General features: G+C 39.4%; 1 protein-coding gene and 1 long non-coding RNA gene across 2 annotated transcripts; both read right to left on the minus strand.

The window, feature by feature from the left end:
- Positions 1-10363, minus strand: IL7R (interleukin 7 receptor). The gene is made up of 9 exons (XM_053454562.1): positions 10288-10363; positions 7918-8047; positions 5583-5737; positions 4784-4938; positions 3946-3978; positions 2915-3092; positions 2284-2371; positions 1124-1199; positions 1-516 (listed from the first exon to the last, which is right to left on the minus strand). Exons 1-9 carry the CDS (start codon positions 10361-10363, stop codon positions 1-3), a joined length of 1407 nt encoding a protein of 468 aa, XP_053310537.1.
- A 7637-nt stretch (positions 10364-18000) lies between these two features.
- Positions 18001-20005, minus strand: LOC128475827 (uncharacterized). Its single transcript, XR_008346873.1, has 2 exons — positions 19383-20005; positions 18001-18500 (listed from the first exon to the last, which is right to left on the minus strand). It is a non-coding gene; the product is annotated as an uncharacterized LOC128475827 (long non-coding RNA).
- Between the last annotated feature and the right edge of the window lie 1062 nt (positions 20006-21067).

The raw sequence follows: 21067 nt of genomic DNA on the forward strand, positions 1-21067 counted from the left end.
TTAGTTGGCAGAGCTGACGGGTGTCTTAAATGCAGACATTGCAACGTAGGCTTCTTCCCAGGGAAACACTTTGAATCCACCAGGTGTCTCTCTTGCATCATCTGATGAAGGACGGTTTTCCATCGTGTGAGGTGACAATGCTGTGGTAATACTATCCCGGGGATTGCAGCGGTCAATACCTCCTGCACAGGTTTGTGGGACATCAGGAGTAGCTGCAGGAATGGCCCTGTGCGTCTCCACGTCAGGTATGTGATCCAAAGGAACGTTACGCTGCGGTCCATCATTCTCCGAGAAGAGCACTGTGGTCTTCGCAGTTGGTAGTTGGGAGGTCTCACAAGCTGTAACACGAGAATCTTTTCCAGATTGTATGTCTTCGGTATGACATGGAAAAAATGTCTCTTCTTCACCTGGAGGCGAATCGGTAGGTTCTTCCTCTAACTCTTTTACTTGAATGTCCTCCACTCTATTAATGACCGTATCCTCATAAAGATCTGGGTTGAAAGTTATGTAGTGCTGCTAGACATTAAAGTAGAAATTCAAAGTTAAAACAGAAGGTAAATAACAGTTAATATATTAAACAGTGATCCATTAAAGAAAAGCATACGGTGATTATCGCTCTATAATGCTGAAAGGATTATTTATGTATGTTTGGTTTCACGTAAACAACACATGCGTTGCTCTCTACATTAAGCATGTAAACCAATACTTGACTACATGAACAGTTTAGGCATCACCCTTGTGAATTGGTTGGAGTTGTCCGCTCCTCAAAAACATATATTTGTGTTGGTGGTTCGGGACCTGTGGGTAGTCCCACCAAACAATTTATAGTCTTCAATAAAGAGATTCATGTCTTCTGATAGCTGCTTGTCTGTGCCAAGCAGAGATGGGAATTCTAGGCAAATTTAAAATCCACAGGTGAATCCACTTTACGTTAAGATGAAGTTAAAGAAACACTCCGGCCATCAAACGCACTTTAATGAGCTCAGAGGTTTCTTTTTTTTTTTTTTTTAAAGAACGCATATTAAAGTATTTACAAAGTGCATTACTACGCACTCTTCTTTAGCGGGTTTGTCTGTGATGGGTCTGTAACTTTTTGTAACACATTATCAAGTAAAAGACCAACCTTGATTGCATTTTTGCTGAATTTTTCCAATGTTTTCTTATGGTCTGGAATTTCTGGCCAGAGCAGTGGTTTTATTCTGTAAAGGAAAAAGCACGTATTAATGTTTATCTTATCATAAAAATGTGATCGTCCTGCAATGTTACCAGATAGAAAACTAGATACTATTAAAGCAATGTTAATATGAAGTTATGTCGACCCATTTAAAAAATATTTCGACTAGTCCTATGACTGTAAGATCATGCCGGAGGTGGGCCAATATATACATAAATGTTGGCAATTCCAAATATTTGGGTATGAAAGTCTCGTTAATACAGAAAATACATAATATATAATATTGTGCCCTTCACAAATAGTGGAACCCTTGGTAATTATTTATATATGTTAAATATATGTGTGCCAGAGTTATTGGCGCCCCTATAAATTCATATAAGAAAAATATATTTTAATTATATTCCCATTGATATTTTGCATTTTTAGTACACTTGGGTTACTAGAAAGTGGAAATTGTTCAACCATAACTTCCTTGTTTCATAGGGGTATAAATATTGGGTAACACACAGCCATTCATCACAATGGGTAAAACCATTTCCACTATCAGTACAAAATGTAAGAAGAGGTGGGTTTGGGGCACACAGAGGCAGCCGTATGGAAAAGCTCCTCATGCCCGCGGTTAAATATGGTGGTGGATCTTTAATGTTTTTGAGCTATTTTTCTGCCAGAGGACCTGGACATTTTGTTAGGATACACGGCATCATGGACTCTACCAATTATCAACAGACTACAGGAACACCATCCCCGTTTATTGACGAAAAGGGTGCCAGTATTTGTGCCACACATATTTAACGATTTTTATTTTTTTGGATAAAGGTTTGTTGTGTGTGCAATTGTTTGATATCCATGAGATCCGAATATTTTTGTGTATAGTTAAACAATAAAGGCAAGTTTTATTATAATTCTTTGGCCATCTTTACCAAGGGTGCCAATATTTGTGGAGGCAACTGTGTGTATGTATATATATATATATATATAATATGGTTAGTATTGCTTTTGGACTTGATAAAGAGTGGTTGATACTCTAAAAACCTCATCCTTAAAATGGAATGTTAATCCAATAAAAAGGTTTTATTTTATATATATATATATCTTTTGTCAGTACATACCTCCTTTTCCAAAATATAATTGATATAATGAATATGATAAAAATTACACTGCCAGTAATGACCAAGATTGTTATTAGAATTCTTCCATCTACAATAAAGAAAAGAAAGCGTATGAAGGGTTTAATCTGCACGACATCGTATCCATTATCAAACAAAACTCAAATATGCTGGAATAGTTGTTACTATCCAAGAATCTTTGGTAGATCTTGACGGGTGTCAATTTGGGTTGGCATGGTACAGTCTACAGGGACAGAATGTCCTGAGTCTAATAAGGCTCTTAAGAGAATTTCAAATGTGTCATGTGTAACCCTGGGGAAAGAATACATCCTTCCGTATCCAAAATATCTACTAACGAGCACCGTTTTTTCTAAAACATAGTTTCTTAAAATACATTTTCTTCCTCTCCTCTCCACACCTTCCTTCTTTTCTCTCGTTCCTCCTAGACGTTCTAGTAGATCGTAAGCTTGCAGGAGCAGAGCCCTCTTCTCCTTCTGTATTAGTGTTAATGTGCCGTACCACATGCTAATGTTATTTTCAATTTAAATGTTATTATTCCCCTATTAGATTAGTGCCACGGAAGCTGCTGGTGCTCCATAAATAAATGTAATATAAAAAGCCAAATTTAGTTTACCTGCGGCTTGCTGGGTATTTGTTGAGCTGGTTTCAAAGACGGACGCTGCACACCATGAACTCCACGGACCATTAAAAAAACTTCTATTTGGCCTCGTTCGAACTTTTGCTGCATATTTTGTCACGGATTCCAGTTTTTTGCCCGGGATGAGCACTTCATTGTAAGGCGTCTGTATGCACTGAATTGGAATAAAAGGTACATTAACTAGACAAACAGAGATCACTGCGGCAAAATACAGCTTGCTTCACAGATTTCATAAAAAAAAGTATTTCTAGGCATGGCTATTATGAACAGCTACTATTAAAGAAGGCAAATGATAAAACCGATTCTAACCTGAAGCATTTTAGTTCTAAATTATAGAAAGGAGCACCTGATTACATATCCTTCTTTGATATAAACCTATACTTTGTTAAATCATTTTAAGTATTTAAATGTTTCTATTACATCTCCCTTCTATCTTCTTTCCTCCAAGCCGGACATATTATACCACGGAAGTGGCGATACGCCGAGTCGAGGCAGAACACAGTGAGATCCTGGTCTACAATCCATTGATGCACCAATTCCTGCTCTCCTGTCTTTGAGATACAGACACAGAGCAGTGACATGGCTTTATACACGTGTGTTACTAGCCATTAGCCATGTGTTAAAAAACGAAGTACTCCGTATGATTCAAAAGCTTGTAGAACCACCAATAACTTGAACTAAAAACATTGGCTTTTAGAGAGGTGGTCACACTTGCTGATGATCAATCAAGGGCATTTGATTAACAACGCCTGTCTACTACTTAGCATCTCAATTCCTATAGAAGCAGTAATGGTGTACTTAGTTTTTCACACATGGCTTCTCTATTTTGGCTTTATTTTTGTTCAATAAATCATTGCACAGTATAATATGTCACGTGTTGTTGTTCATCTGAGTTTGTATTTGCCTAATTTTAGACCTGCTGAGGAACGGATGATTATTATGTCCTCACATGTAAAACCATAGAATTTAGAGAGGGTGTACTTTTTTTTCCCCAGGAACTAACTTACCATCTTCTTAAGTATTTCCTCTTGGTTGCACTCCTGTAATCAGAAGACATGAGATTTTAAAGCATGATGATTTTAAAATTGTGCTGAAATGGAATAGATCTGAAAAAGTACCTTTTAGTACCCTCTGGAGTAGCTAGTTAATTTGAAATAGGAGGAGAGCACTCCCCTAAGAAAGTATGGTATAGGTTCTCATGACCTTATATATATATATATACTGTATATATTCAATGCCTATGTCTCAGAAATGGCAGAGGCTGATACAGTAAATAAATGTAAACATCCATGGGCTTGACATTTTGCTAATGAATCTAAGACAAGACCGAGGACTGATTAATGCTTGAGTTTTTACAGCAGGAAAAGTGGGTCTTATCTGTTGTCATATTCTATGTTTTTATTACTTACGAAACAAACACGCATTTTTAAAAATGATATTTAATATGAATTATAAACCAAAGAGGATATTTTACATCTGATCGACGCTTCTCATTAGGAGGAAAAGTTCCTTTTTGAACTGGTTAGTTACCGCTTTATAATAACACCATTAGGTTACAGGGGGTGTCTTAATTCTTTGTGTAAATTGTTCAGTGCAGAGGGATTTTACATCCTAGAGGTTGTTAGAAAAGAATAGTTACTTGGTATTGTTTCTTTTAGTTTACATCACAGTTACGATTCTTGCACATATGGACTACCGGAGTACTGTAAGAGTAGCCAGTGATGATGTATTACTCTGACATCACACTTTGTCAAGAATGAGAAATGGATTTGCTTCTTGAAATGAGACAAGCAGAGTGAAGTAGATCAAGCAAACGTACATGTAACAGACAAAAATTATACTTACTGGCCATTCCTCATCTTCCTTCCTCAGAATTATCTCATACTGTAAATTGTCCCCTAATAGTTCCATTTTACTATAAGGCTCTTTAAATGCAATTTTATACTCATTCTCCTGTTTATTGTAAGCAACAGTTAAGTTGAATGGAGGGTCAGCCAGAACTGTAAATTTAAAAAAAAGGAAAACAAGAGAATTTTAATTGAAAGATTTTGAAAAGCACTACAATAACGCACACGACTAACCGAAATATGTAGAAATGATGTAAGCTGCCAGAATTATACATTTACGACAATGAACCCAACCCATCAGGCTGGGGCACGGGTTGATATTTTTTGGCTATTGGAGACTGATCTTGAGAGGTCTTAATAGATAATCAAGTATCATCATGGGAAGAAAGGGGTGCATTGTGAAAATCCGAATTGAAAAGCCTATTAACGAGCACTTTGTCCCGACGCGCTTGAGGTGCATGTTTACGCTTTATGGGCAGAAGGCCTGTTGCAGCTGTTCCAGAATAAATCTATTTGGGACCTCTGAGTATCTACTACAAGCACTTAATGTATCGGTTTGTCTTAGTCGGCCAATTCTCAGACCCCTTGAATATATGTATTGTAAGAAGCGCTGCGTAAATTGTTGGCGCTAAATAAATAAGAGATCATAATTAAAATATTAATATAACAATTGCAGCTTAGCCTATCGCAGCATGTTGGAGTACAGACTAAAGATACCTGCTGCTCAGACAGTATATCAATGAGAATGTACAGCTCCGCTAGCTGGAATGTTACGCGCGGGGAACGGAATGCCGTACCAATGTCCTTTATTTTGACATTCTTGCACATATTCTTTCCAACGCAAACAGTGTATTCCTCGGTTTCGTAAACGTCAGCTAATTTATAACCATTTGCTGTCCTCGTCATCTTTGGGCATGGTTCATTTTGGTCACCGATGTGCTGTTCACTGTCACTGCAAAATATGTTGTTAGAAAGAAAAATAAAAGGTAGACAGGCTTCCAAAAACATACATATCGTGTAAGTCCTACAACTAAGTGTGCCCAGCAACAAATTCGTGAGACAGTCCCTGCGGCAGCACCTATATCCAATTTGCCTCCTGCCATGAATCATGTCCCAATTACACATCCCAAAAGGAAGCTACTAGGTGGTGAATGGAGCATGACGACCTACAGCAAGAGTCAGGAGACCTTGCTGGTTTATCCCAAACCAGTGATGACGGACAATTATGCAATTATACTTTTATCAAACATATTTCATTAAAACCTCCATATTTTGTATGAATGAATCCACTACTTTAATGTCTCCTCTCTTTAATGTCTGTTCATGCATGCATGTTGGCAAATAATGTGAGTTTGCAGTAGCAGAATAAAGTCCATCTCACGTTCACTTGATGAACCACTTCACTTCTTGAATAGAATGGACTCAAAACAGGTGTGATAACAAAATAGTGATAAATGTAGTTTTCTGAAACGTTCACATTATTTTCTGCTGTCTGGAATTAGTGTAAATAATAGAAATGGTCAACCCATGTATTTAATTCCTAATATTTTATTTTGTAGTAAGGTCTTATCAAAGGAGGACGAGGATACCTTGGGCTACATGTTTAACTGGTGTGAGTAAAAACCATGTTTAACACAGCTTTAAAAAAGGCCGTCCACACCACATTCACGAAAAATATATTCTTGGAGTGGTTGAGACTCTCCTTATAATTCAGTCCTTATTATCACTACATCAAAAGTATAGATGACTTAGAACTTTATTATTACTGCATAATAGACATATGCAAATAGGCCAAAAATGATTCAGACAACTGTTTGTTTGTTTTTGACCCATTAATTTTCGGGCAACAAATCTAGTTCCCTGCCTGTTCAGTTCAGTTGGAAATCGGCGTTCACTTTCATTCACACTCACATTCTCGTTCTGGTTTACTCTATCTCACATACTCTGTGGGCCATTTCCACTTCTGCTGGCCACCACCGCATCATCTTCTAAATTCTGTCTTTCTCTTTTATCTTCTATCTTTGTCTGCATCTCCAGGGACATAACTTGAAATTAAAATATTGATGCTTTCGGTGACGTCCTCTCCCCCGATTGAGAATTAGGGGGATGACGTCACCGAAAGCAATGCTATTTTGGTGGAAGTTCGCACCAGCTTATGTCCACGAACATGCGGATGACGATAGAAGATAAAAGATGAAAGAGTGAAGAATAAAGATAGAAGATCAAGAAGAAGGAGATGCTAAAGTGAGAGGAGTTGGTGGAAGTGGCCGGCAGAGAAGGTAGGGAAACATTTAGAGAGCGTGAGAGAGAATGAATCAGAATTTCGTGGGGAGTCTGGCCTTATTTTCGTGGTTCTGTATGAATTTGCTAAAAAAAATGTCTTGGTTATGAAATATACATATACCAGAATTGAAATGGTTTAATTGTCTCAATTATACTGCATGTTAACATTTTGTGCACATTTGCCGGGTGAATGTTACAACTTTTTACAGCAGGTAATTTGCTTAGATGCATTTAAATATTTGTAGACAAAAGTAATTGATGGTCTCAAATTTACAAGTGAAAATATATCCATTTTGATGCACTCTATGTCTAATGGACCTGTCCTCCATTATATAAATAACTGGGCTAAATGACTACATATTCCCTTACCAAATTAATTTAATTCCACCTTCTTGCCTCGTTGCACCAAATTCTTACTCCAAGCAGAGGTGGTAGTCGTTAATACGGTTATTCAAACATAGGATGGGATAGGCATATGGCTGCCCTGACTTTAAGACAAGACCAAGGTCAGTGACGTTATAAACCAAATGGTTATCAACTGCTGTCAAATTCTGCGTTTCTACCTTTCTGGGTACCTCTGCTGATTAAATGGGGGAGGAAAAGTTCAGGATGATGCATGGACAGTAATGAGAACCATAGCTTCGGTGGTGATGTTGGGGGATCCTTTAACCTTAACTAATAGATACAAGTGCAATGAGTTCGCTAGTTGGTAAGCAACTTGGCCATCGATGGGCAACTCACCACACTTGTCGTGCACGAGTAGGCAGCACATTTTCCTGAGCTCTGCAAAGTCCTCAGTGTTTATCACCCAAGCAATACACAATCTTCCGAAATGAAATGATTCCTTACCATACATAAATATCAACATTTCCAGAATCCGTATCTAACGCGTTCGGCAAATAGCAGGTAAGTTCAGTAAGTTGTAGTGTCACAGTGGAGACGCATTCAAAGTCTGCCTTGAATTCTTCATTCTCTTCATCTTCGTGGTGCCAAGAGAGACACGTTACGGATTAGTACACACGCTAAAATTAATATAAACTGGTAAAACAATTATGTATGTACAGCGCTTGTACACTTACAGGTATGATAATGGTGGAGTGTTGCCTGAGGGCCCCACCTGATTCATTAAGAAACAGTAGGGTAGCTTTTGGTTAATAAATAATTACTGACCTGTTCTAAGCTCACTGGCCCACCCATTTTAACCATAACCCTGCATTCTGTATATATCAATCTGCGCTGATAGAATATGATATTAAAGCCTCCTTAATAACGGCTCCAAACGTTTAATGACCAGTGAACATGCCATCATATGGCATCATTCATTCACTCATAATCTGCCACATCAAGGGCCCATGTCGAGGCACTGGAACATGATGTCATATACTCTTAAAGATGAAAGCGAGACTTCAGGAGATATGAACCTGGTGTCATCTGACCTCTGTGCAGCCCCTCTACTCTTACTGCTGTTCTAAGACATCTTCAAACCTTCAAATGTAACTTTTTTTTTTTCGATATCATTTTTTATTTTGAATTTTTATGTTTCATATTGAAGTTGTGCAGGAGAGAAACATCCAGAATTTGCTTGTACATTGTTAAAGAAGAAACTCTCCATAATTCATAGAACAAAAAGATGATTGAAAAACTTCAAACAATAAAACAACTTATGGTGTAGTCCAAAGCTATATATCGGCATACATGAAGATGAAAAGGGGGAAGTATTGTGTATATATTTGTATATATCGTATATAATTGTACCCCAATTTGACGTGCGCTATAGATTCTTTGTTGGATTTTATATCTATGTAGGTTGCTACGGCAAATATTGCACAACCCCCTCTGTTACAGGCAAAAGGTTATTGTATATCTCAACATCCATCTAGGTCAGAGTTTCCCAATCATGGTCCTCAGATACCGCTAACAAAGCAAGTGCAGCACCTCTGCATGTCAGCATGGGGGGTAAATTAGAAGCACTGACCTAAAAAAGAAGTTCCAGGTGGCTTGAGGTTGAATTCTACAATAAGAACAGTTTTAGAGGTGATGCGTGAGTGTTTGGGGGGATTGTAGGGCAGATTTGGCAACCATGGTGTTGATTATTTGGATAATTTCATGTTTAAATACTTTAAAGGTGCACTAAATATATTTCCTGCTTATCAAACATATAATAAATCCTTATTTATTTAATTGGATTCAAGAACAATTGTCCACTAAAAATACTTTTATAGTATGTCTTGTTGCAGCTGGCCAGGCCAGGCCCGTATGTGTTATTGGATCCTCGTTGTTGGACGTTGGGATCTGATCGCACGTGTGGACGCTGCCAGTGACTGTACAGTCTCGGGCTTGGAGGAGTCAATCACTCAGGTTATGGCATAAAATAATCAATGGCAGCACCATCAACCAGCAATGTACGTTATGAGATAAGGAAAAATATCTCCCTCCCCATCACAAAATTCCTCATTCTCTTTTAGCCCCTTTTCTTTGCTCTTGTCTTTCTCTAATTCTTTTACATTCTATCACTCTCATTCTCTTCCCTTATCTGTCACTTTCATGTTCTCCCTATTTCCCTTTGTGTCTTCCTCTTAAAATACCAACTTTTTTTGAATAATAAGAACCTAACAAACCATCAACTCTATTTTTCTGTGATTTGATCAGGTTTTTTTCTCCTCTCATGTAATGTTCACCTAACGTTCCGCACTGAGCATTATATTTTTATTACCCCAAGGTATAGTGTATTTGTTAGAAAACCGAACTCCATAAGGCTGCTATTTCATACCTTGATCCTCCCGTTTGCATAAAGAGGGTTAAAAGTTAAAACTATTTAATTATTTTGTTCTGGTAAAGGTAATACATCAATTATAATTTTATGATAAAATTAATAAATGTATGAAGGCGCGATGCACTTAAGGCTTTGGTTTACTAACACTACAATGTCACAGGCAACAGCATTCGAATATACACACAGAAATATACAGCATTTGCCTGAAATGGTGTGACTTATAATGTAGGGGGTCACAAAACTTTTTCAGGGTCCCCTACTCCCTCTTTTCAAAGGGACTGCTCAGTAAATTATCTTAAAAACCTTAAAATCATTTTATTAATGTACATATTTTTTGAACAATTTTGACTACTGTGCCCATTCAGGTTGTATAAAATAATTATCACAGTGATAATAATACTAATGATAATAATAATAATAAAAATAGTGATGATAACATTACTTACCAAACGGTGATGCTCCACTCTCTCCAAGAGCTGAATGGATTGCTAGCAGTAGAATTCCGGCAGCCATATAATTCATGACAGCAGGGACTGCTGCGGACGATGCGCTCCCCAGTAGCACCCCGTCTCGCTTTTACAGAAATGTTTAAATTGATCACTTTTTAAACTAACCTCAGTCAGGAGGAATTGCGAACAAACCAATGATGGTAAAGAACAGAAATAGGAAGCAAATGTTTAATTTAGCTGCGCACAAACCACAAGTGTTTACATGTTATTTGCCACAGAAGACTTAACCATTGCAGAACCAGCTGGTATCAGAAATACTATACAATTTTAAAGAAGTTAGCTCAGGAAAGTCTCTAATATTGAGATACAGTGACGTCACAAACGTTGGTAACCCATGGACCTCCTCCCGTACCAGACCACATGCACGGTCACGCAAGCACAGTTCTATAGACACACAAACATATACATACACACAGCCACACACACAGCCACATAGACTGTCAGTCACTACTCTGCATGTGTAGGGGTTAAAAAAATGGTGGCAGCTTCAGCCCCGATGAAGTTCAAGTATAGATTAAATAAACAGCACAAGGAAACGCAGCATTGGCAATATAGATCAACTGAATAAGACATACAAACCCTGTTTTTTCAGGTATAGAGTAAATAAATAACACATGGAAATATAGCACTGCAGGTGACTGAAAGTCACACGCAAACTCAGCATTGAAGGTTTGGGTCACATAAATAACGCATTGAAAACCCTACATTGCAGGCATAGGTCACAGGCCGCACACCCCAAAGGGCAGCCCTGACACCCAGATTGCACACATAGAAATTGCCCAGCACCCAGATTGCATCCACGGGACTTGCTTGCCTTAGACATACTTGCCCTAACATACAAACACTTTCAAAACACAAACACACTCTCCATTCCTTCCTCATATGTTCTCCCCTATGCCATATCTCTCTTCCTTCTCATTACCCCTGCCCTTTTCTGTCTAATTCTCCTCTCTCATTACCCTCTTTATCTCATCTATCTCTCCCCCTCTCTCTTAATCCTTCCCCTGTCTCCCTATTTTTACCTTTTATCTTTATCTATCCCTTTTCTTTTTATCGCTCTCCTTTCTGTTTATCTCTCCCGGTTTCTTCCTACCTCTCTCCTTTCTCTTTATCTCTCCCCTTCTCTTTGACCCTCTTCTCATTTTCTCTTGTCGTCTTTATCACCTTTCTGTCTCTCCTATGTCTTTTCTCTTTATCTTCCCACCCTTTCTCTTTATCTGTCCCTTTTCTCCCCTTTCTGTTATTTCCCTTCCTCTTCTGGCTTTATCTATCATCATCTTTGCTCCCCTTTCTCTTATCTCTCCTTTCTTTTAATCTCCCCCTTTTCTCCCTACCTCTCCCCGTTATCATATTCCATTTTTTATTATCGCCCCTTCATCCCAATCTCACTTCTTCCTCTTCATCTCATCTCGTCTTTTTCTCTTAATTACTCTTTCACCCTTTTGTCTCTATCCCTCTTCCCCCTCCTCATTATCTCTTCCCTTTCTCACTAACGCTTCCCTTATTCATCATCTCTCTCTCCTTTCTTATTATTTCTCCCTACTTCCCCATGTCTCTTCTTTCTCATTACCTCACCCTTCTCACTCTCTTTCCTTTTCTCCCCATCTCTTCTGTTTTTTTTTAATTATCTTTCTTTTCTCTCTCTCCCTCTCTCGCTATCTCTCCCCAATATATTTTCTCTATTTTCTTACTATCTATTCTATACTATGTCTCCCCTTTCTCCCCGTCTCTTACCTTTCTGAAGTTATGTGGTGGAAGTGTGAGGTCTGTTCATACAGGCATCGGTCTCAGTGCTCCATCCCAGTGCACAAGGCTTCAGTGTTGAGCACCGGGGGGAAGGTCTGTCACCTATTTTTTTTTTAATGCTACTGAGCCACATAGCAGGTAGATGATCTCCCTAACTGGCTCTGTGTCAGGGAGCCCAAAAACCCAGACGGAAACAGGAGATGCTGATAAAAAAAGCCACCTTATATTAAATAATAGAAAAATACCAAAAATAAATGTAAAGCACAATCCGGAATTAATAGCTGCAACAGCAGGAATGCACAAGGAGGTCTGAAACCACACAAGGGCAGTGAGGTACTGAACCTGGCAGCTTAAATAGCCAGAGCACAGCAAAAAGGCGCTGGCCAATGAACGAGCGACCAGGTGGAGGTGTGTACCTGTTTACTGAGCAGAAAGCAAGTAGGAGGGGGGTAGGTGAGAACCCTGACACTCTGCTTCATGAGGCACCATGTGAGTGTGTCTTCTTTTGCTTGGTACCAAGGATCCAAGAAATCCTAGGGCTGACAATGAGTATGGTTCCTATATTGCAGTGTACAGCGACAAATAGGCTGCATTCCCAAACCGGAGCCCTGTAGACAAGTGGGAAATGCGAGGCTCGGACCATATTTTGATATATATTTGGTATTAGATGTAATGGATTATTGCTTACAAGACACCATATAGACAGGTCTAAAACTTTTCTTAAGTTGACAAGTGTCTTAAATGCCTAGCCGGGAGAAGTGACATTTGCCCACTGCTTGCCCACTTTTTCCTACTCTCCTTCCCTCAAAAGCCTAACTGGGGTTAGTCCTTTGCATAGTGAGCCCTGCTCCAGTGGAGGGTTGGCACCTTCTGGCCAGTGGGACAGGTTAAGCCAAGTGGTCCTCCAGCCCCTACCCACGCTAACTAATATTCACACTCCGACACATGACTATTATCACACCTATAACACATTACACCTCACTCGCTCACACCTATAACACATAACACCTCACTCCCTCACACCTATCACATCACACCTCACTGCCATCACACCTATCACATCACAACTCACTGTCATCACACGTATTAATTACACAATACATCTTGTGCAATCTTTCCATAAGAACATGTGGTTTTAGCAGGTCTATCTCTAAAATTGTAGCAAGCCATACTATAGCACTACTGTAACAATATTTATAATTGGTTGTCGGGTGATGTCAGAAAACACATAAAAACCTTTCTAACTTGTATCAGTGTCTTGGAAACACACATGTGAAAAAATATGCTGAAGTCTGTTTGATAGTAATGGTTTGTCTTAGCATTTCATTGCAATTTATATTTGGGGAAATGTTCAGTTACAGGATCACATTCTGTAAATATATTTGTGATTCTACCAATTGTGTTAAAATATTATCTGATTGTGTGAAAGATAGTTGCAGAATTTGCTGAAATTTAAACATTTAAACATTCATGTCTTATCGTGTATATTCTGGTTGCTATAGTAAATAGAAAAAAAAAGTTCTGTATTTTGCAAATAAAATTAGGAATGGTAAAAAACTGCACGTGGATTAGTTCTGACATCTCAGCTGCAATTGTTCTAGGATCACTATTAAAGTGAATATCACCTAAAGAAAGAAACTTAAATCAGCACAGTATTTTAAAAACGTCTGTGTACTTCGATGGATTATACTTGTCTCTGAGCAACTTGGCCTGGAAGGAACTGGGATTTTAGTCCCCCTCACAAAGGGCAGGGGAAGGTACATCTCTGAGCAACTTGGCCTGGGCAGACCAATGGCTTTGGTGCCAGGACTTAAAGGTCCATAAGACGGACTCTATTGGTCGCCGGCAGCTGCCATTCATTGGGTGTTGCCAGAGGAGCCCCCTGCCGGTGACCAATAGAGTCGCTCTTACGGACCTTTAAAATCCTAGCGCTAAAGCTGTTGCTAACTGTTACAGCGTTTACCCTGTGTTAACCAAAACGTAGAGAAAAACAAATACTAAGTAAAAAAACGTACATGAATATTTGACGGAAACTAACATGGGAACGGGCGAATATTCCTGGAATACGAAGGGTCCACCCCCCCCCCCGAAGACGAACACGAAGACGGCCGGCGCCCAAGTCTATTTAGTAGTAGAATGAAATAAGTTTAGTAGTAGAATGAAATAAGTCACCACCAAACTACCTTCTTCCAGTGGTTATTTTGTATGTAATACAATGCGTTATTTAGAGATTAGGTTTTCAGTTGTTGTGTAACAGTTTTGTGCTGTTTTACTAAATCAACATTCTTGCTTTTTATCTCCATAATGCCTTTTGTTTGGTTATTGGGTCCTGGAAATATTGGCTCACTTGGTGTTGCCGTAGTCAGGTTTAGTAACTGTCTGGCCCTTATTTTTCTAAATTGTATAAGGGAATACATCCATATTAGGACATTTTCTAGAGATTTGGAGACTATGCATTTAAGTAGCAAATGAGGTCTAACATATGAAAATATAATGCTATGCATTTGCGGAATACACAAGAGCTGTACAGACATTATTGGACTAATAGGGTAACGAGATCTACATTCAGTGATTAAAGTAATTATAGACCTTAGTCATTGCCATATTATAACAGCTAAGATGATAATGTGGTAGATTCAAAGGTCGGTAAATGTTACGCTGTGATATAAGAAGCTATGACTACCGCGCCATGTATGTTTTTGGCACGGAGGCCTGTGAACTGGATAGAATGCCAGTAAACATAATGGTTGCTATAGAAACAACTACAACAAGGGACTTGGGGGGGCTTTATTATTAAAAAAATGAAATAAAATAATATAAAAAGTATATTTGGATTCATTGTTCTTTTAGGATAAATGATAACGTTCAAGAATTGGCATTTTCTGTGCATTTCTTAATGCATTTTTTTGTAAATATACATTAGTAACATAGTAAGCAGAGACGTTATCTCGTTTAATAAATAGTCGGAGACCATAGGCTGCCAAAAACTGTTTTTGTTCATTTTTATTCTTGCACAAATTACACAACAAAAGAAACCACAAAGTGCATAAAAGAAAGTGCGTGTCCCAGGAAACATGCTGTGTGTGTGTGTGTTTATATGGTTTTAAGCTATGCAAGTGGAAACTGTATGTTCATTCCCTCTGTGTGCACCACATCAAGGCGAAATGCACGCGGTGTTTATACACGGCAGATATCAGGGATGAAACATTATTTCCTTTACTAAAAAAACCAATGCAGTGTTCTTGTAAACATATTGAAATCAAAAACACCTTCATTGTGCTAATGCTAGAATTCTAATGTCATATTAAAGATAGTTCATTAGTGGTAATATGACATTTTTTTTTTAGATTATTTTTTTATATTATTGTTTGTTTAGCCCAAACATAACTAACAACCAGACCATTTTCTATGGGCTAGTTATAACTTTTGGAGCACTCTGTCTTGCCAAGTTTCCCCACAGTCCTGGTGATGTCCTGGTGGTCGTCCCCTGACCAGACCAGGAGGCTCTACAATTCATGGAAGTCTTTTCTCTTTCTCCACAGATATGTCTGCATTATTGTGGCTTCTTGCAGCATTTCCGCACCATGGCGGAGCCTCAGTGAGCAACACAGGGACAACCTCACCGCCATTCCTCCGACCAGGGGAGAGGTTGTCCCCGTGGTGTACATGGAGTCTTCGCCCTGATTGTGAAGTGCTCCAGGAGACCAGGGTGACGCAGCAGGGACAAAAAGAAGCAGGAGAGGAAGCAAAACTGTGGAAAGGAGAAGGTAGGGATCCGTGAAAGAGCGTGACAGAGAAGGAGGGTACAAAATGAAATCCAAATGAAAATTTGGAGCTTCCACTTTAGTTTTGGTTTGTTTTGTTGGGACCCCTTCCTTGTTTCCACTCATTTGTACGAATTAACAAAATTTGCAAATTTTGTTAATGTTTGTACATATCCGAATGCACAAGTCTACCAGACCCACTGATATATGGTGATTACAGGGACTGAAGCAGACATTTTTCCTAATTTATTTTTGGACAAAACGTCTAGTTTTTTGTCCACACAAAAAAATATTTGTGACAAAATTAGGCATTGTCCCATGATATGCCTTTTAACTCCCTTTATGCCAGAGTGGCATATAGGGGTATAAGCCATTTCTGGAGGCAGAGTGGCATATAGGAGGTTAAAAGGTATATCAGAGAGGCAGAGTGGCATAGAGGTATAAGGCATTTCTGGGGGGAGATGTGCATTACTGGGGGCAGGTTGGCAAATAAAAGGAAATAAAAACCAAACAAATTAGTTTACATGAATAAATATTTACTAACTTTTTTCCTATAGGGTCGTCTTATAATCAGGCTTTTTCTTTTTTTCCTAAATTACTATTCAGATTTTGGGGGGTCGTCTTATAATCGAGCAAATACGGTAAAAAAATATTGGTGACAATATAATATAGATATGATATATAATATTGTGGAAATTCAGTCCTGCCCCACGGGGCTGCATGTGACTATGATCTGCCAGTTCCTGCCGCCCAGGCCCACTATCATGGATGTTTTATTTCCTATTTAACATTTGTCTCAATCTGGAGGTTTCGGGAAATTAGGCGGTCACTACTAGGTGGGAGACAACAGGCACTTTTATAGGGGTGAGAAGATTAAAGCAGTTGAAGGAGGCTGCCGGCGAGGAGAGGGGTTGAGGTTGATATGATGATCAGTTGTAACACCTAGTTAACCTTGAGAATGTCAAAGCAGGAAGTGGTTTTCATAGACTCAGTCTAGAAAATGATTTTCTGAGCAGTACCCCACCCCTGCCAAAAATCTTTTGTTTTTCATTTTTGCAGCGTGTGGCAATACTTTTATGGTTAATTGCTCTTTCCTCTCCTTTTCTCTCTCTACCCCCTCTTCCCCTTCTCTCTTTATTTTCTCCCTTCCCTCCCCTCTTTGCCTTCTTTGTCCCCCATTTCTCCCCTCTCTCTTGTGTTTCTCTTCCTGCTTTTCTCTATCCCTATCCTCACCCCTCATTTTCTGTCTCCTATATTTTCTTTCTCTCTCCACTGCTCATCACCCTTCCTCCTCTTCTCTCTGTCTCTATCTCCCTCTGCTCCTAACATCCTTCTCTCTTTCTCCTCCTCACTCTCCCCCTCTCTTCTCCCTTTTCTGTCTCCATTGCTCCCATCCCAAAAATGTCTGCTGCCTTACATGGATACCTGTGCACATCCCAGGGTAGGATACCCAGAACAGTCTCTTTTCTGGGGGAGCAGCTTTATAAAAGGGTGAGGCTAGCCATGGGACAGGGTTAGCCAGGCATGAGGATAGACCTAGTGTGGGCGGAAAGTAGGAGGAGAAATGGGCAGGGAAGGGGTGTGGCTAACAGCTGCTCCTGTTCCCGGGAAGGGGAAAGGGAATCAGAGGAAGCAGGACTCCACACAGAGACTCTAGGCACTTCTGTGTGCTTAACGTGTAAGGCACCTGCTCCTTTTCTTGCGTCACTATTATTTAAAGAATGCTACCAATTACTACTATTTATAAGAAACATGACATTTACGGGAAATGAAATGCATTTGATCCTTTTAGGAAGAGTGTGGATCATGTTCTCTCCATGCAGTGACTCCAATGCTTTTATTGTGTTGACTCATTTTCCACCTCCCACTAGCTGGCTGTACCGAAAGCAGGAAGCATACTTAGGTACACTTCCTGCATATGCATTGTAAGATTTTTATTGAAAGTAGTCAGGCTTGAGGCATCTAATTACATAAATGCACGAAGCAGAGGCAGACAGGAGAAGGGTAAAATTAGAGAAAAGACTAATTCTCTTAATCCAAAAACCAAAGAATGCATGCATTGATTTGCATGTCGTGATTGTATGAAACCAATGAAACTAGGACTAGAGTGTTCATTTAACACAAGAAATCAAATGGGCCATTACGCATAAACGAAAGAGCTTTATTTGTAAGAAAACTATATTACAGCATTATATCGTTTTCAACTATTCTGCATCTCCGCTTGACCCTCCAAGGATCCCATTAGACCAAAAGAGGCCCTAAGCAGTGGCCCCTGAATAAGTAGATCTTTCGTTTCCAAGCCGCTAGTTCATTCAAGCTTTCTGGAAGACGTAAATGTGCTAATTTTAGTCTCTCTCTCTCGTGGAAGCAAATTAAGATATAATATGAACCTGTTTCTTTTAATAATACAAATTCTAGCAATGCATCTCCTGCTGCATTAAATTCTTAATCTGAGTGACCTCTGCATTGCATCTTGTTGGGTCCAGGCATCCGTTAGTGGGGGGAACAACTGATATCTTGTCTTCTGTATTGTTTTCTGGGTGGGATTGGGTTTGTCCAGTTGATAATTTGACTTGGCTGATCTCACGGCTGATCTCATTCCTGAGGGGCATGTAGCGAGCTGCCCCCCATTTGGGTTTCCTTGATTGGAAGGGAGAAAGCACAAATAACACATCAATACTTTGAGTTTTTGTACCATAGGAATATTGAATGATGTTCTCCCATAGCGATTACTCCATGATCTACGCACCAACTAAGGTGGTAGAGAAGCCGGCGTGATTTAATGGTGAACGCTTAGACCTTCACCTCTATTAAGCTACACCGCTGAGGCTGAAGGGGCCCTGGAGCACAAATGGCTGCGCTTGGCTACTTTAGGGGGCTGCCCACTAGGAGAAGCTTACCCTGGGCCTCGTTATGATTTGACACTGTAACTTAACCCTTATATCTTAGAACGCTCATTTTTTTACATATGGCCCCTAAACTCCTCTGCCAGTGCTTAAAAATGGTCACAGATTCAAAACAGGCCAAATGAACAGAAATTCAGAGTGAGGAGGCCTGGGGTACTGTGCTGAGTAATATGAGACATTGAAGAAAACAAGAAAGAACAAGAGTGTAAAAGATTATGATTACTTCAGAAAAGGAAGTAAAATGAAGGGTTAAATTTAAACCTTTTAAAAGCCTGTCAGCAGTCTGAGATACATACTTTCAATGCACTGATCATGCTTCTAGCACTCGCAAGGTTAACGTGTGCCAGGAGCATGCCCAGTCAGTTCAGTTAACCTTTTCAGTTACAGAAGGGTAATCAAATCGGTGTAAAGGATCAAAATGAATACCATTAATTAATTAAGGTTTAAGTCTTTACATCAGGAACAAAAAGCAGACTAGATGTGCCAAATGGGTCTTATCTGCCGTCACATTCTATGTTTCTATGGCATCAAAATATCATACGCTCCTCTAATTTAAAAGGAAACCTTTTTGAGTGTTCCGTGCTTACACATTATATGTTTCTAGCAAACATTTTACCTGAAACAAGCTGCTTCTGTAAATGTGACAAGTCTCTAAAGTATCCCTGGGTAGGTTTCCCAAACGCTGCGTGTCCTTTCGAGTCGGTCGTGAGGACATTACGATCAAGCCCTGGAAATTCCTCTGCTTTTTCAGGCCGGTTTTGGAGGAGAGGCCACTTTTGAATCACTCCACTTCTTATTTTCAATTCCAGTTCTCGCTGAGTAAATTGAGGATACGTGGCAGTTAACACCACTGACATGCAGACAATCGGAAGCAACTCAGCCAATGATTCTTCCTTGAAAGCGGGTGTAGGGCAGGGGGTATTACAGATTGCCCCACCAGAAGGACACAACCTGGGTATGAATGCCATCAAACGGGATCCAGCGGAAAATTGCGTCTTTCAGCGTGACATAAATTGCCTGCTTTGAGGGAGGCCTCTTAATAGTATATTTTTTATATTTATAGTTGAAGATTTGCCTCCAAATGTACCGCTAAATCCAGGCTTCTCAGATACTGTTTAGCTGCCGAACAGTCACTGATAGTTCCTTAGATTAGTGTTCCTTGGTTACTAAGGCATTGTCCTCAGTTGTTGGTCTGAATAGAGTCTTGGTAACTAGGAATGCCATGAATGGTGAATTAACTGTTTCCTTGCCTGCTGCAGTGTGGTAATGGGACAGCTTTGCTTAAAGCATGACATGACCAAATGGCTCCTTTAATTAGATAACAAAGGAAACACACACCATGGCTACAGCCGTATGTATCATAGTATCTCATGTGCGCACCGCATTACTTCCTTGTGTGGCTTCAGGCAACCTACCCTCTGAAGTATGATTGGGAACCTGTAGGCTGTCGTGACTCACATCTTTTCTACATACAGAGGGTAGACTTGCGCATTCATTTTCGGATGAATGCATTTTCGTGTCGCACTTTGCTGTTAAGTCCATTTGTCCGCATAGAGAACGAACAAATGCAATATTGGACAAAAGAAACAAAAAACTAATGTGCACAATATAAAAAATCTTCGTTCTTTCATTCCGTTGCCGCGGCCGCAGTTTTAACTACGCTAAGAAGGAGAGACATTGAGTGAGTTGACCTTCGTTTGTCCAATCAGCTCACTCCTGTCACATCATGCTGACAGCTTGTCCAATGGCTGTGCTGCATCGTTCAAAGAAAAAAAAGCAGACTAGTAATGAAGAGCCTATATAAGAGCAGACTAGCCGGGGGATCCGTTCATTTCACTGTGACTGCTTTAGTAACACTACTCTGCTGAGCATTTTAGTTTTTGGTGAGCTTCAGCCAGCCATTTCTCACAGTGTCTAAGACTCTCTAAAGTTTTGATTTTTAAAAATGTAATTCTATTTCATTAATAACACCTATTACAAATTAAGTTAATTTAACTCTAAGCTAATTTTGATCCTCTTTCTTCCATCCATTGGTCTCAAATTCGCTATTAAACAATTTCTACATGTTTATTTCTTGTTTCCATGGCAACTGGGCATGGGATGTCTGAAAAGCAATTTCGCCAAATAGGAAGACGAAGAAAACGAACACGAAAATGAACACGAGCTTAACGCCGGCACCCACGTCTAATAGAGGGTCAGATATAAAAATTTATCCTTGAGCAAAGTTTAAAAACAGATCTTTTAAAAACTTGCACTAGAATGTTTTTATATATAACTCTTCTGTTACAGGCCTCAGTAGAA

Source organism: Spea bombifrons, chromosome 1 (genome assembly GCF_027358695.1).
Source record: "Spea bombifrons isolate aSpeBom1 chromosome 1, aSpeBom1.2.pri, whole genome shotgun sequence".
In the NCBI taxonomy this organism is placed as follows: domain Eukaryota; kingdom Metazoa; phylum Chordata; class Amphibia; order Anura; family Pelobatidae; genus Spea; species Spea bombifrons.